Source organism: Lycium barbarum, chromosome 8 (assembly GCF_019175385.1).
Source record: "Lycium barbarum isolate Lr01 chromosome 8, ASM1917538v2, whole genome shotgun sequence".
Taxonomy (NCBI): domain Eukaryota; kingdom Viridiplantae; phylum Streptophyta; class Magnoliopsida; order Solanales; family Solanaceae; genus Lycium; species Lycium barbarum.
In genome coordinates, this window is record NC_083344.1 from 115,068,681 (window position 1) to 115,086,337 (window position 17,657).

The following is a 17,657-nucleotide window of genomic DNA, read 5'->3' on the forward strand; positions in this document are numbered from 1 at the left end:
ATCATTAAACTTATTTGAGTCAATCCCACTGTGAGAATTAGGACCGAAAGAAATAAGATAACAATGTTAAAAACAACAAAATTATTTGAATTAATCCCTCCGTGAGAATTAGGACTAAAAGAAATAATATTGGGATTTTTGAATCGATAAACTAGCTTGAATTAATCCCTCCGTGAGAATTAGGACTAAAAGAAGCAAGATCAAAGATTTGAATAACAAGACATGAAAAAATTAAAGTAAAGATAATATTATAACATCATACCAAGCTTCTTCAACTATCCCAACAAAAAGAAACTACTCCATTAAGGAGTATGTAAGAAAGAAATTAAAAATAAAATACTACTCCTGCAAAAATAAAAAGAAGAGAAATAGAGCGAAGACTATTTCTTATATCTTTTTCAAGATTGGATTATATTCTCTCTAAGCAAAGTGATGCCTCTATTTATAGGAAAAATATAGTGTCTCCCCCTACGAATGCATTCCTTGAAGTAGTGCTCACATTCGTAACCTTACTTGACGGGTGTGAGTATAAAAGTGGCGGTCACACCCGTGGATTTCAACACTTGACGGGTGTGAGTACGAAAGTGTCGTTCACACCCGTGGATTATACAACTTCATTCTTGATGCCAACACTTGAGGGTGTGAAGATGAAAGTGGTGGTCACACCCGTGGATTTCAACACTTGACGGGTGTGAGTATGAAAGTGGCGGTCACACCCGTAGATTTTACAACTTCTCTCTTGATGCCAACACTTGACGGGTGTGAAGATGAAAGTGGTGGTCACACCCGTGGATTTCAACACTTGACGGGTATGAGTATGAAAGTAGCGGTCGCACCCGTGGATTTTACAACTTCTCCCAATGTTGTCTTTATGTAATTTCCACATGTGAAATTTCACGGTTGTGAACGTGAACTTGTGGTTGCACCCATGAAATATTTTCTTATCTCTTTGGCATTTGCTTGTTTTTCATTCTTCCGAGATATTCTTTTTCCTGCAAGATTCTGTCAAAAAATATGCGAGAATAAGATATAAATATTCATGTTTTATTTTAAAACTTATTTTTTTATGTATAAAATTACATGAATAATTTACACCCATCATGTTCCTCCAACATCAGTTTCTCCCTGTAATCCCTCTATTGTTAATAAAGCTGATTTGTTTTGACACCAAAGAGTGGGTCACATGCCTTACCATAGGATGAAATCTTATCCTTTTCTGTCTAACAAACTTTCATTTAAACAACCTTTTCTTTGCATTGTTTGTCCTGTGGCTAGACAACAAAGACTTCCCTTTCCTAAAAGCACTATCCATTCCACCACACCATTCCAATTAGTTCACATAGACATTTGGGGACCTTACAATGTTCAAACTTACAATGGGTTTAGATATTTTTTAACCTTAGTGGATGACTATTCTAGGGCCACCTCGACACATCTCCTCTCCTCTAAAGGCAATGCTTTGTCCATTATTAAAGCTTTCACCTTCATGATTAGGACACAATTTAATGTTGTTATCCAGACTTTTAGATCTGACAATGCATATGAACTGGGCTCTAGTCATGAAGCCCAACAATTCTTTTCTGCCCATGGCATTCTTCCTCAATCCACTATCCCTCATTCTCCACAACAAAATGGTATTGTGGAGAGAAAACACAAACATCTTTTAGAGGTATCTAGGGCACTACTTTTTCAACAAAATTGCCTATGAAATACTGGGAAACTTCATCCTAACAGCCACATATTTGATCAATAGATTTCCCTTTACTATCCTGAACAACATCACACCATTTGAGAAATTAAATGGGCATTCACCCTCTTTTGAACACCTTAGGTCTTTTGGATGCTTGTGTTATGCTGTTTCTCCCAATCCTGGTAGGCATAAATTTCAATCAAGGACTGTTTCTTGTGTTTTTTTGGGTTATCCATCTGGTAAAAAGGGTTATAAATTATTGAACCTGCAATCACATTCCATATTCTATTCTAGAGATGTTGTGTTCCATGAACATGCTTTTCCATATCATTCCTCTTCTCTGTCCATCCCTACTTTTCTTCCTCCTGATTCTACTTACACAGATGTACCTTCATCTATTTCTCCGGTTCACCCACCTTCCTTGTCTACTACATTTCCACCTCCACAGTCTCCTGTTCACTCTCCTCCTCCTATGCATCCTCTCTTTTCCCATTCATTCTCCTGTCCTTTATGAAATCCCTCTTCCAATTCCTCAATCTCCTCCTGCTTCAGTTCCTCCCTTAAGAGAATCTTCCAGGGTCCCTAAGAGACCATCTTATCTATCTGACTACATCTGTACCTCAGTTTCTAATCCGATTGCACCTGGTCCTACAACTGCAAAGCTTTCTTCTACTGAAGTGCTTTTGTCAATACTACCAACAGGCAGTCTTTCACCCTGCTTGGCAAGAGGCAATGTTACAAGAATTTAAGGCACTTGAAGAAAATCATACTTGGGATCATGTCCCCCTATATCCTAACAAGAAAGCCATCTCTTGTAAACGGGTATATAAAATCAAACAGAAGTCTGATGGATCTGTTGAAAGATACAAAGCAAGACTTGTTGTTAGGGGTGACACTCAAAAAGAAGGAGTAGACTACACTGAGACCTTCTCCCCTGTGGTCAAACTTACTACAATCAAAATGTCTTTTGTCCTTAGCTGTTAAAAGGGGTTGGACTATTTTCCAACTTGATGTCAATAATGCCTTTTTACATGGGGATCTTCATGAGGATGTTTACATGAAAATTCCACAGGGCTTCAAGTGTCTCCTACTTCTTCGTCTTTTCCTTTGGTTTGCAAGCTAAGAAATCCCTTATATGGCCTCAAACAGGCTTCTAGACAGTGGTTTGCCAAACTGTCTGAATCCTTACTTAATAGAGGCTACATTTCTAGTAAAAATGACTATTCTTTGTTCATCAAGTCTTCTGGTTCTTCCCTGGTTCTCCTGGCTGTGTATATTGATGACATTCTCTTGGTTGGGGATGATTTACCAGAAATGCAGTCTCTCAAATCATTTATGGATTCTCAGTTCAAAAGAAAGGACATTGGCATCATTCATTACTTTTTGTGTTTATAGGTTTCTACTCATCCTCAAGGTCTGATTGTAAACCAACATAAGTATGCCTCAGATCTGCTTTACAGTATCATCGTGATCAGTTTTCATCTGTAGTTACTCCTTTGGATCACTCTATCAAACTTTCAGCTGATAATGGTGATGTCCTGCCTGACCCTACAGTATATAGAAAGTTGATTAGTCAGTTGAATTTTTTACAACATACCAGGACTGACATCTCTTATTTAGTGCAACATTTAAGTCAATTTATACAATCCCCAAGAGTTCCTTACATGATGGCTGCTCTACATATTTTGAGATATATATCTAATGACCCTGCTCAAGGAATTTTACTTGACAACTCTGATGACTTTTCTCTGATTGGTTACTCTGATTCTGACTGGGCAGCCTGCACTTTTAGTTGAAAGTCTATTACTGGTTTCTTTATTACACTTGGTGGCTGCCTGGAAAAGCAAGAAACAACCAACTATACGACTTTCCTCTGCTGAAGCAAAGTATAGAGCATTGAGGAAAGTGGTGGCTGAGGTTTGTTGGTTAGTTCGTTTGTTAGCTGACATGGGGTTGTCTATTAACTGTGATGTTCCCATTTTTTGTGATCGTCAGGCTGCTCTACACATCGCTCAAAATCCGATGTTCCATGAGCGTACAAAACACATCGAGATCGATTGCCACTATGTCAGGGACTGTTTGAATTCTAGCTTGATTTCTCTTCATTTCATCAAGAGTGCTGATCAGTTGGCTGATATATTCACTAAGGCCCTAGTTAGTTCACCTCATCATCATTTGTTGCACAAGCTTGGGGTGTTGTCACCCTCCAGCTTGAGGGGGGCTGTTGACCATGGCCCATTCCATTTATAGAAGCCTGCAACACAGGCCCATTAGTGATAGTTTTCATTCTACTTAGATAGCCAATTTTACTTTCTCTACCCAGTTGGGTTTTATTTTGTGGTCAATTATGTAAAGGCAGTTTCCAATGTATAAGTGGATCGAAAGGATCCAGAACACAACTAATAAAAACATTTCATCATTTTGGAATAAAAGTTTCTCTCTTTTTCTCTCTTCCCCATCGATGAATTAGGGTTTATTTTCAATATTTTGCTTCTGCATCTTCTTGTTTCTAATCGAACAGAAACAGACTAAAAAAGAAATACCGTCACATGAAATAGAAAATGTATTATTGATTGTTTCACATCTATTTGTGAAATCCTCTAATTCCTTCTTCTTTTTCTTCTTCTCCTTTGTCCCCCCCTCCCCCCCTCTCTAATTCCTTATAAGTTGCAATTCTTCTCATGCAATATGATTTAAAAAATACATTTTAAAATGTTGATCAAATTACATAATTTAGGTCTTGAGTTGTGAAGTGTGCCACAAATGTTCGGGCCCGCGCGAGGAGTATATCAATCTTTTTCTTTTTGTCAATCGGTGTTTTAAAAGGCGGGGGCATAAGGCGGGGCGTTTTACATATGCCTCAGTGAGGCGTAAGCCCCGAGGCACGGGGCATAAGCCCCATGGGTATTTAATTTTTACTATTTCATAAAATAATATAATTACAATAAATATTTTTTAAATAGGTAAAATTACATAAAAATAAAAGAAAACTATAAATAAATTTTATATATATATCTGTGTATGTGTGTGTATGTGTGTGTGTGATCCTCACAAAAACTAATCAAAGCAATTCATTATATGCCACTTAGAACTTGTAATTATATATAACATAATTTTACAAGTATAAACAATACGATGAAATAAAAGCTATTATGAAAAATGCAAATCAACTCTAACATCTTAACTGTCAAACAATGAAAAAAAATTAAAATTTCTTAAAACAATATTACTATCATACAATTCATTTTATCTCCCTATAAGCAAATAATCAATAAACTTTATAAGTATTATAATGAAATGTAACTCCTTCATGAATATTAATAAAGGTACTTTCAAATAACGAAATAATAAAATATGATAATATTGATACAAAGGACAAAAGACAAATGATAAGTGAAATGTACAATTTGGCTATGTATTTTTAAAAGAAATATTAATTGATATTCACCCTCACGATGTTCTCAAATAGTAAATATGCAATGCTACGACTTGTTCTTTGAGTTACACCCAATCTTCTTAGATCTATAGATGAAAAACTGTTAAGTATCATTCATTTGTTAAAGAATTATGAGGATCAATGATTTTAATTAAGGAATTTAACATATAATTTGTGTAAGAACTATTAGGCGAGCCCCGAGCGTTAGGCATTAGGCGTGTTTAGGACGTACAGTCGGGCGCTTAGGGGGTAAGCCTCACAGGAACTAAGCCCCGCACGTGAGTTCCGGTACGTTTTGCCACTGCTCCGCCCCGGAACGAGTCTTGAAACTGTCTTTTAAAACACCGTTGTTAATCTCTCTCATTGCACGAAGACTTGATATTTTGTTAAACTTTTTAATCTTTTTTCAAAAGTTAGGTGATCTGATCAGATATGTAACCATACGTTTATTATACTCAACTCAAGATATAATAATTAATCCTAGTTAAACCACGTGGTGTGACCATACGTTTATTACACTCAACTCAAGATATAATAATTAATCCTAGTTAAACCACGTGATCATTATCACTTGGGATAAGATTTACTATCCAATTTTTCCAATTAAGATTCAACATGTAGGGACACTCACTAGGACATCAACATCTAGGAGTTTGAGTTGAACTACTAGTTTGTATCTTGAAAGTTGATAGTAGTTTGCAAGTCGAACAAAAAACAAAAAAAATCAAACTAATATTAGATTTATATCTGTGGTTGAAAAATTAGTTGACAATTAGGTACTGCAACACATCTATTCAGAGTTGTCGAATAGGGTAAGGTTTTAGTGATAATAAATGTGTCATCCAATTTAGGCAAATTCACTTTTCATTTTAACGCCATTCTACTTTGTCTTAAACCAAACACATGGGCAATTGAATATTCCAACAAGTCCAACAATTTAGCACGTGCTGAATTTTTGCATGTAGGTGTATTTGGTACGGAAGAAAACATTTCAGAAAATATTTTTCAATTTTTTCATATTGGTTGATCAAAAATTTTAAAAAATATTTCTCTAGAAAAGTAACTTTCTTGATAAATGAGTAAAATTATATAAATTTCATAGTAATAGAAATACATATTGTCCTACCGAGACAAAATTTGAAACTTGCTAGAGTGGAAATCGGAAACAAGTTCCACAAATTAAATAGCATCCCACTCTTCCCCATCCTCCAACACAGTTGCGGATCCAGAATTTTCACTCAAGGGGGTCGAAAAAAACAACAAAAGCTAAATATTAAAAATAATGTTGTCAACGGGAATCAAACCTTGGACACTAAAGTTAATTTTGAACACTCTGGACCACTAGAGCTAACCTTTTACATTTTTTAGGGTGTTCAAAAGTTAATATATGTACATAAACACATAAAATCTACTCTATATATACACTATAATTTTTGCCGAGGTTGTTCGGGTGAACACCCTGCCACCCACGTAGATCCAACATTACCCTATCGATCCTACCACCCCTACCTCTAGTATTGTCTAGATTAAATACAAATATTTTTGCAAAAATATATTCTGCCTATATATCAAACACCGAACATGTAAACAAAAAAGTTACTTATTTCTCCGGAAAACATTTTCCTATTTTACTTAACAGCCAATGCAACACTCTATTAATGGGGTTGGAATATTAGATAGTGCATCCGTGCTTTTCCCGGAAGTTTCATTAACTTATATGACTTCGTTACTACTTACACTTTTTTTCTGGATATGTTTTTGACTTTAACGGAACGCCAATTTGCTAGTGGTACTTCGATTTGTACTCATGGAGTCTAAAATACATTAATCATCATGAAACCAACTAAAGACATTAAAGCTGAAAATTGCCAAGAGTTATCCATTGATGATGTTGTGTTCTTTTAAGTAATTTGACTATGTATATATTATACCAACGTGTCATTGTTCCAGAGTTTGGAACTTGATGTGACCTCAAATATGCATATGCAAATCAACATCCAAAAACAAATTTTGAGCAGTTTTAAGCTTAAACACAATTTGGAGAAAGCACTCAGCATCAACAACGAACAAACTATCAGATGTACTTCTTTCAAACTTTTTCGTTGAAGTAAATAAGTTGAATTAAAAAAGCATCAAGAAGATGCGGAATTACAAAGAAACAGTGAAGCAGCTTCAAAAAACAAAAATACATGAAGCTAGCTAGGCAAAACCCGTGAAACAGCCAAAAAGTTCCCCTACAGCTCTATTGTGCTACAGACAGGGAACTAACAAAATCTAAAAAGTTATCCACACTGTTTGTAGGGGGGAGAAAGTGCCAACTAAATAGACTAACCTCATTTGTTTCATTAAGATTAAGACGTGTGAATCTGAATGCACATTTAAGATGTTGTTTCTAGATCTGAATTAAGATTGTTTGTTCAATGTGCATAATGTATTTATTTAAACATAATAAATATACTATTCAAATAAAAAAGTAAATAAATATTAGAAAATAACTATAAATCTAAAGAAAAGTATTATTTGATAAAAAATGAAACATTTATGTTTGCTAGTGATGACGGAAATGCTTTGTAGTGGTGGCAATAGTTGTGATGGTGGAGGTAGTTGGTGTTGTAGTGATTGGCGTGATGGTGGCGCTTGGCAGTGGTGGTGATGGTTGTGATGATGGAGTTGGTTGATGTTGGTAGTTGGCGATGTTGATGGTGCTGGCTGAAGATTGTGTGGTGGTTGACGATGGCGTTGGCGGTAGTTGGCGGCGGTGATAGTTATGATGGTAGAGGTGGTTGGTAGTAAGGATTGACCGCAGGGGGTGGTAGTGAATGATAGTGTGGTGGGGGTGGTTGTGATGATGGTGGTGGTAATTTTCAAACTTTCCTTTTGGTATTGCTCTTAGTCATCAATTTGGTTGAAATAATACAGTTATAATAATAAAGACTGAATATAAGAGAGGTGATTCTAATACTTAATGATAACCCTCAAAAAAGTAGTAAGAATAGTAATAGCAAAAAATTGTATGGAAGTTAACAAAGAGCATTACTTACCCTCTGGACCTCAGCTACTGCTTTGTCAAACCGATGTAGTTCTTGCGTCCATTTTCAGCCTCTCCTCTGATAAAACATAAGAACAGCTTGAACCCGTGTCACAAGTTGGCATATCTCTGCTCTTCCCAAGCAGCCAAGGTTGATAAGGATAGTTAACACACACAGTAAAGTTGTCGCCACGAAAATGTTACCCAGGTGATGGATGATGATCAAGATGGTAGGTAGGAATAAAAACAGAACTTAAATTTTTCTAAAACAGACCAAGCTAAAAAGGTCAACTTTCTAAGCTCAAAATCCTGCCTTTAGTTCAATTTACATAACCAAAAGCAATCAACAATTTAACAAGAGTGAAAGTTCATTTGACGAGTCTAAAAAGAAAGGTAAATATGTCAGTTTGCCAATACATATTGTCAACAGAATCCAAATGCATCAATTACTTTATTCAACTACAAAACCGCTAACATTATAGCAACCTTTACAATAACGTAAAAGAGTTTTTCTATATATTGAGCTAGCATCCGAACATGGATTAAGGGAAGAAGGTAAATTACATTTTCCTTTCCAAGTGTCAAGTAAGGAAACATCACAATAGGATATCAATCACAATTGTAAGATTGCTATACTATTCTGTTAATGGTCAGAGCACCAGCACTTATGGCCTCCCATTGTTCATGAAACAACTACTGTCTGCTCCGTTTCAAGCTGCACGACGGGCATTTATATTGCTTTATACTCTCAGCTTTCGCAGGTGTTATCTTAACACATTTCCCATGGTACCACCTCTCACAGATATCGCAGCCAATCCAAAATTCATCAGCACTATAATTCCCACCACAGCTTCCACACAGTGTCTCACCATGTTCCTCTTCCTCCGGGTAACTTTCATCTGCAAGCTTTGGTGTGCTTTTGGCCTGACCTTCAGCAGATTTCTACAGAATGTAAGAGCAAATTTTTAGTGCCGTGGGAGATATAAATCAGGACATACTGAAAAAGAAACTATAAGGAACTTCATATAGAGTATGGTCTTAATCTCGAGCATTAATAATCTGAAGATTTTGCAGTAAGCATATTAATACAAAGGCACCACTAGCTCAGGAACAGCAGAGAGAAGGTAATACCTTCGTGCTACCACGAGATTTGCTTCCACTATCAGCAGTGGGCTTCTCTTTTACATGCTTTCTTTCTGCCACAACTTCAAAGGCCGTTGGTAGATCATTGATCATGCTGAATAGACGCTTCCTACATAAGAAGCAACAATTGCAAGCCAGAATAAATCCTTTTTCCTTCTTAAACATTATTAAAGCACATCATATCATGCACATTCCCTTTCGTCGAATAGCAGAAACTAGGTGATAAACTTTGTAATAGATACTAATCCAAACAGACTAATTGAGTAGCAAAACTAAGACAAAACTGATTTTATGCCTGACGGTAGCCAACCTACAGAAAGAGGGCCAGAAACTCTTAATCATCTCTTTTCACATTGTCCTATCACTGACCAGCTATGGTAGCTATTTCTAAACTTTGTGGGTATCAAATAGTCCAGTCTGGGACTACACATGATCTTTTGCGATGTTATAGTACAAGTAAGAACAAGAAAGTAAGAAATAGATAAAGTAAGGACAGCTACCCCTGTTGGTTTTTTCTCTCCTCAGAGAGGGATCAGGCAAGGTGATCCACCCTCTTCATTGCTGTTCCTATTAGCCATGGAAGATCTGAGCAAGATGGTAGACAAGGCTAGACAATTATAGTGGATTAAGGGATTCAAAGTTGGCAGTAATACTAGGACTACAGTCACCATTTCCCACTTATTATATGCTGACGACACGATGATTTTTTTGTGAAGCAGAAAGGACTCAACTCCTCTACCTAAATCTCACTCTTCTGCTATTTGAAGCTCTCTCAGTCCTCTACATCAACATGTTGAAAAGCATTATCTACCCAGTCAATGTTGTGCATAACATTAAGATGGTGGCAGGTATCATGGGGTGCAGCATTGGATCTCTTCCTACCACTTACTTGGGTCTACCATTGGGTGCCAGTTTCAAAAACAGTGATGTTTGGAATGGTATGGTGGAAAAATTTGAGAAAAGGCTGGCTACATGGCAAATGCAATATTTTTCTATGGGGGCAAGAGTAACATAGCATACCTACTTATTTCATGTCCTTGTTTCCCATTCCTAAAAAGGTGCTAGAGCAACTGGATAAAATTAGAAGGGATTTCCTATGGGAAGGAACTGCAACTCTCACAAATTCCACCTGATAAAGTGGGATAAAGTCAGACAGCCCAAGTCCAATGGTGGTCTAGGGATCAAGGATTTAGCCATTCACAACAAGTGTCTACTCATGAAGTGAGTTTGGAGGTTTGGTAATGGTGAACAACGCCTATGGAAGGAGGTGGTCAAGGCTAAGCATGGATGTAGAGATAACTGGAGTACTAATATAAACAATGCCCCTTATGGAGTTGGTCCTTGGAAGTTCATCAACAAATTGAGCTGCGAGTTCTCTCAAAATATCCATTTCAAACCAGGAAATGGTGAGCTCATCTGTTTCTGGAGGGATAAATGGCTAGCTAACACTGCTCTCAAAGATGTATTCCCTAGCATTTTCAACATTGCTGTGGATAAAAATTCCTCAATTGCCCAAAACAGAAGCAATCACGCCTGGGATATTCATCTTAGAAGACATGTCCAAGACTGGGATATCGGGAGTCTGATTGGATTGTTAGGAAAAGTAGGGAACAGCAATATTTTTGAAGACCTTTCAGACACCATATGTTGGGGTACAAAGGGGATATTTACAGTTAAGGGCTGTTACAAGCAGATATGCTCCCAAAATCAGGTGATTGACTCTTGGCCCTGGAAATTGATATGAAGAACCAAACTTCCTATTAAGGTAATGTTCTTCAACTGGATTGCCCTACATGAAGCTTGTCTAACTCAAGATAACCTTAGCAGGAAATGTCTCCCGTTGGTAAATAGATGCTATTTCAGTAGGGAGAATCTGGAAACAGTTAATTACCTATTTTGGCACTGCTCAGTAGCCACTGATATATGGAGCATATTCTACAGTTTTGTTTTTGCCTTAGTTGGGTCATGACACAGAACATGAGACAAGCACAGTTAAGCTGGAGTTTATGGAATCATGGAATGTTGATAAGGCCATCAAGAAAATTTGGTTGATGATTCCTGCAGCTATTTTTTAGAGTATATGGGACAGAGAGGAACAGAAGATGTTTTGATGGCACCTCATCACTCTTTGACTGCTATGTGTTCGCTTAATCCTTTTTATCGGTACCCTTACTTTAGACTAGCACAGTGTATAGGAGCCGGGCTAATTTCTCTTTTTTGTCATTTCAGCTCCTTGTAACTTTTCCTTGTGTAGTTTTGCATCTACCTGATGCTCTCTTTTTTAATGAAACTCATCACTTTATCAAAAAAACGTAAAAGCAATTCCAAAAAATGTTTTGCTTGAGAGAGATGGAATAAAGCTGGAAAGTGGTTGGAAGAGACGATCATGTTGGGATGATCACCAGAAAAAGAAATATTACAACAAGATTTGTTTTGGCTGGGTAGGTCGCATATGACTGCCCCAAGGAGGGGCAAGCTATTTATGCCTCTACCTTTTTTTTGATAAAGACAGTGTCCTTCTATACTTGCACCCAATTCATTGACCACTATGCCACACCATTGGATGCAGCTATTTGGTCTCTAGTAAGAGCGCTGGAACCTCTCATATGATGTGAAAAAAAAAAAAAAAAAGAGAGAGAATTTGTCCTGAATTGGTTATAGACAATATACAGGAGGGCTCCATTTTAGGCTACTAGAACTAAGGTACATCACTAGTCACTACATGAAATGAGGAAAGCAACCTAAATACTGTGATTCCTAATTATGACAGAATTAAGAGGAATATTCTATGCTATTTTTTTTAACTGGTAAAGTTGAATATTCTATGCTATTTACCGAAGCAGATAGATCAAATATAGAACATTCTAACATATTACAAAATGAATTCTCTTCGACTTAAACAACAATCAATAATTATAAACAAAGAGTCTATGGCTCTCCCTTGGTCCCTTGATGAGTTCCCAAAAGAAAGAGAAACCCCAAAGTAAAAATCAAGTACAAAAAACATCATTATATTTTTATAACTATAAAATTAACGTAATGCGGCAGCTAATACAAGCCTATGGAGCTATAGACTAGAAGCATAGAAAAACTAGACAAAAGGCAAAGAAGGACAAACAATAAAGGTTTTGCATGTTTAAGCTGCATTATGAGAAACTTCTCCCATTTCATGGTTTCGCCATCTACAGGAACAATAGACAATTTCAAATAAAATGGCCAGCATTTCAGAGATATCCCTTTTCATGGTCTCCACAGAAGCAAATGCAAATTCAAATAAATGGCCTGATGTCAGAAATGCAAAGGACATCCCAAAGGAGAGCAAATAAAATTAGAAGCAGGAGCACACGTCACGTCCACAAAAGAAAATTGTCTCCGCAAAGATAGCCCATGTTTGAGCAAAAGAGCTTACAACATCTCCTGTGACTCTAAATCACAGCTAAAATCACCGCACAATCAGATGGTAATCACAAAAGATAAAACAACAACTACAACAACAACAACATACCCAGTGGAATCCCACAGTGTGGGGTCTGGGGAGGGTAAAATGTACGCAGACCTTACCTCCATCTCGGAAGTTAGAGAGGTTGTTTCCGGAAGACCCTCGGCTCAAGAGAAAACATGACGAGAAAAGGTCAGATAAGCAGAAACAGTTCAAAGCAATACGAAAATGAAACTAACGAAAGCAAAAAAGCCATGATAAAGCAGTATGAGAAAACAGAAACAGTAGCTACCACAGATAAATACGATAATTGTGGTACACGGACCAACATATAGTTGCACGAATCAAAGGACAAGAAAATGAAGATTAAAACTGCGACTACTATGACAAAGGATAAAACATATGGCAAAATCTGATGGGGCAAAGTTTCGTTCTTGACAGACAGTGGGAGTTATGGATAATTTATTTTTCTTTTTTAAATAAGGAAATGTATATTTCGTTACAGAAGCACCAAGGAGGTAGTGCAAGCATACAAACTACAATATATCTGTATCTGTGTACTGAACTAAGTCTTCTACCATATTTCCCCTACACCAACAGATATTCTGCAGATTCCTGAGAATTTTCACGGAAAAAGCATCTATTGCACAAAGGAACCCCTATTTGCAACAAATCTTGAGTTAACATGCATTTCTAGCTACAATCCAATAAAACAAGCTACTTCAGGGGTGCTTGTGATTTTCATAACATCTTTTATGGTCGAATCAAAACCCAGTGACATATTTAGCAAATAGACTATAATACCTACCTACTGAGAATTTGACGCCATTTCCAGCTGTCCAAATATGAGAGGAGAATCTACTAGCATTAATGATCAACGGCTCCAACTAATGTAGAAGTTGACCAATTTCGTGAAATTGAATCTCTATTATTCCCATGTATGCCACTTCTACATACACTCTGCTACTGTACAGTGTTTATTCCTTGCTAAACTATACAATTTAGGAGATCTTGTTACTCAATTTATCATCTCCCAGCCAAACATCTGTCCAGAACTTGATTCTGATACAATTTCCAACTTCAAATGAAATGAATTTTCAAAATTTAGGCCATAATCAACTTATGTGCTTCCATAATGCAGTTTTTAAGGCATAGACACTGCACAGGATTTCCAATTTACTTCTCTACCATATGTGGCGTCGCTAAGCTGCTTCATTCATTTCCGCTCCATTTTCATTTTACCTCTACAACCATTTGAATAACAAACTCTCGTTATGAAATTTTAGATTTTTAACCCCCCACTTCTCTTGTCCTTTATAACTTTCTGCCACTTTACAAAATGGAAGTTTTTCCTTTCAAAATTTTGCCAAGGAAACTGACTTATCATGGTCTTTTCAACAGAGTCAGGAATGAGAAAAGGTGATATCAAATATATAGGAATTCTATCCAATACACTATTGATTAGAGTGAGCCTCCCAACAACAGATAGGTACTGTATTTTCCAGGGCTATCTTCTTAGCACAACTATCTAAAAATCCTCGCCAAATCCTTTGATCCCTCACCTTAGCACCCAATGGAAGCCCTAAATAAACAACAGAAAATTTCTGAAACTTTACATCCCATCCACTCTGCCAATTCGTTTATGTTGCTATCCGCATTTAACACTGAAAATGTTGCTATCTGATCCAGCACATTCATGTTACTTATTGATGCATAAAGCAAATGCTATAGATTCCTTATATCAAGTCTTGCTTAGAGTTCTCTGATCTAGGAAATCTGACGAAAGCTACATTTATTTCAGGATATTTCTTTATAAAATTAAGACTGATATATAACTTTTATTAGGTCAGGGTAGCGATAAAAATGTGGAGTAAGGGTGATATTTAGAGAATTTATGTTCTAGAGAACTCCTACCCCTAAGGCTTAAGATACAAACTACTCATCACTGTTGGAACGAAAGAAGCTCAAATAGAATGAAATACATAGAGGATTCAAATCGCTGGCCCAACTAGTTTGGGATTACACCTTAGTTGATTATTGAATAATTCTCCAAAATCACACAGAACCAAAAACGAATCCTAGAGCAGGATTTTGGGACACACACCCTGCTAAAGTCAGTTCCTTAACCGTATAACATTCAATTTTAGCTAGTTAGCAACTTTACTTACATCTTGATAAAACAATAATCTAATTTCTTAGCCTGAGAATCAAAAGAATAGCAGGAACCACAGGGGAGTCATAGAGAGATAACCCATACAGAAGAATTAACATATTCACTCTTTTAAGAGTTAAGAAAAATATAATTTTTATTGAAGTTAAGAGGGAGCTGGTGGAGATCAGGTAAAAGCACTTTGCATTTGTGTATATACCAATTTATCCCAGTTCCAACCAACAAGAAGAGTACCTTTCATTTTGGTTAAGACGAGTTCCAAAAAAGAAAGCCACAGAAAGCAACCAACAATCACTGTGCACCGCAACCAGTGAAAGCCAATCTCTCCGATTCATCCCATCCCTCGCAAAATTTATTCCTAGTGCTGGCTCTGGGAGCTCAGGTGGGACTTCTTCAGCAGGAAGGTTGACTTCCCAGGTTTCATTCGGATGTCCGTATAGGCACAAATTTTCTTTCTCTACACCCAAGTATTAAAACATGAATAACACAAAAATCAAGACCATACAAATTTAGGACACAAATTTACTTTTTTCTAAATTTGAAATAATTAAATAAGTCACAGAAGGCCAAGTAAAACTCTGTGTATATAAGAAAGATCCAACTTTTATTTCATTTTTCTTTCGACGACAAAGTTAGTATAACACAAGATGTATAGTAGGTGCAAAGCATGAATTCAAGTCCTAGTTGGTGAACCAAGTCTGGTATGTGATGAAAAAGAACAAAGAAGCGACCCCATTATTCTCCGAGTTTCAAAGCGGAAACAGTGAATTTCTCAATTATCAAGAAAATAATACACTCCCCAAACCCCACTTGTGGGATTACAATGGGTATGTTGTCGTTTGCTATGTTAGCATTTTTTTAAAAATTCCAATCAAACCAATTTCTTATGATTTTTATTTCAACAGCAGTACATCCTCAGTCACTTTAACTGTATCTCAACAACAACAACATAATCAGTGTAATCCCACAAGTGGGGTCTGGAGAGGGTAGAGTGTACGCAGACCTTACCCCTACCTTGGGAGGTAGAGAGGCTGTTTTCCGATAGACCCTCGGCTCAGAATATAGCAATAACAGTCACTGTAACTGTATCTCAAATCCCAATACTAAAAACAACCTGAAAAATTAGTGAGAACAAAATTAAAAAAAAAAAAAAAAACCATGTCCTTGTTAAACAAATCAAGAATGCATAAACCGAAAAATGCTGCCAATTACAAACGAATCAATCAACTACCCCTCAATTCCAAATATTAAAGATACCAACAGAGATAAATTAACTGAAAATTACCTGGATCACATAGATTATAGAATTCATCCACATCTGGAAAGAAAAAACCAATTATTCAACAAATCCAAAAATAAAAGGAAAATTTAATGAATTAGCATATGTAAAGGAAGTACCATGAGTTAAAGCACGAACAATTCCAGTACGACGAGCATTATAATCTTTGAAGATCTCTTCTACACTTCTTGGACTTGATGATGATATTGTTGACATTTTTTTCTGAGATCTTTAGCAAAGTAAAGGAAGATCTTATAATTTTCATATAAACAGATTTAATGTGAAAAAAATATGGAATGAAATTGAATTTGGAGTCATAGAGGCAGCAGAGCGTGTGTAATAGACGCTATCGGTTTTTATTGATTCTTACTCTTGCCTTAATATATTCCTAAGTACATTTTATCTATATTTTAAATATGTACAATTAATAGAAAAATATTTATGAATAAAAAACCCTTAGATAGGTTGAGTTTGTCACCTCTGAATTATAATGTTGTGTTTATATATTATCACCCTCAACTAAAATTTGGAATGAGATTAGTGGCAGATCGAAAGGTTGGTTACGGCTTCACCTGAACTCAATAATTTTTGTTCAAATCTTATTTAGTATATATTAAAAAATTTATTAAATATTTATATATTTTTTAAGGTTAACCCAGTTATTATTTAATATTAACTTGAAGTTGTTGAGAAATGTAAGAACTATAAACTTTAAATTTTAGATTAGCCTTTGGCAAGATTATTTTTACGTCATAAGTAATTTTAAGCACACGAGATGTTTTCTAAAATTATATATATACTATTTTTTCAAAATCGCTGCCATTTTTTTTTTTTTTTTTTTTTTTTGCTATTTATATTTATAAGATTTGTAGAAAAACGTTGCTGCATTTTTTTTTAGAATATTTATAATTACATGGCAGTATATCTTATAGTAAAATTAACTTTACTTAAACTAGCATATTTTTCGAAAATCATTTGTATCATGTTTAGTCGAAATTTCAATTTTTCGCCAGATGTGTTTAAAAAAGTTGGCAAAACTTCATTTTTAGGGCCTTGATAAATTTATAGGTAATATTTATTTTGTTTAAACTTGCAGAATTTCTAGAATGCATTTTTTTCAGCTATATTTGTAATAAGCTTGATCAAACTCCATATCTTTTACTCCCTCCGTTCCAAAATAAGTGCCGCTTTAGAGTGTGTTCGGTATGGAGGAAAATGTTTTCGACGGAAAATGAGTTTTTGGAAAATAAGTGAATGTTTACTTATTTTCTCATGTTCGGTTGGATAGTGAAAAATAAGTGAATTTGTTACTTATTTTCTCATGTTCAGTTCGTTGGTAGAAAATATTCCCCACTAACCCCACCCCAACCCACCACCCGATATGACACCAACTCCCATAACTACCCCACCCCCACCACCCACCACCCACCCCTAGCACTTACCCTCCACCACCCTCGGACGCACTTCATCTT

General features: G+C 36.1%; 1 protein-coding gene across 1 annotated transcript; it reads right to left on the reverse strand.

The window, feature by feature from the left end:
• Positions 1-8,504: 8,504 nt before the first annotated feature.
• LOC132606795 (PHD finger protein ALFIN-LIKE 2-like) lies at positions 8,505-16,555 on the reverse strand. The gene is made up of 5 exons (XM_060320425.1): positions 16,305-16,555; positions 16,192-16,224; positions 15,141-15,363; positions 9,286-9,406; positions 8,505-9,096 (listed from the first exon to the last, which is right to left on the reverse strand). Exons 1-5 carry the CDS (start codon positions 16,399-16,401, stop codon positions 8,848-8,850), a joined length of 723 nt encoding a protein of 240 aa, XP_060176408.1. The 5' UTR covers positions 16,402-16,555; the 3' UTR covers positions 8,505-8,847.
• Between the last annotated feature and the right edge of the window lie 1,102 nt (positions 16,556-17,657).

Coding starts and splice junctions, on each gene's coding strand:
- LOC132606795 (XM_060320425.1), bottom strand. CDS start 16,401: ATGTCAACAATATCATCATCAAGTCCAAGAAGTGTAGAAGAGATCTTC. Junction 16,225..16,304: donor TGTTCGTGCTTTAACTCATG/GTACTTCCTTTA, acceptor TTTTCTTTCCAG/ATGTGGATGAATTCTATAAT. Junction 9,407..15,140: donor CGTCTTAACCAAAATGAAAG/GTACTCTTCTTG, acceptor CTTCTTATGTAG/GAAGCGTCTATTCAGCATGA.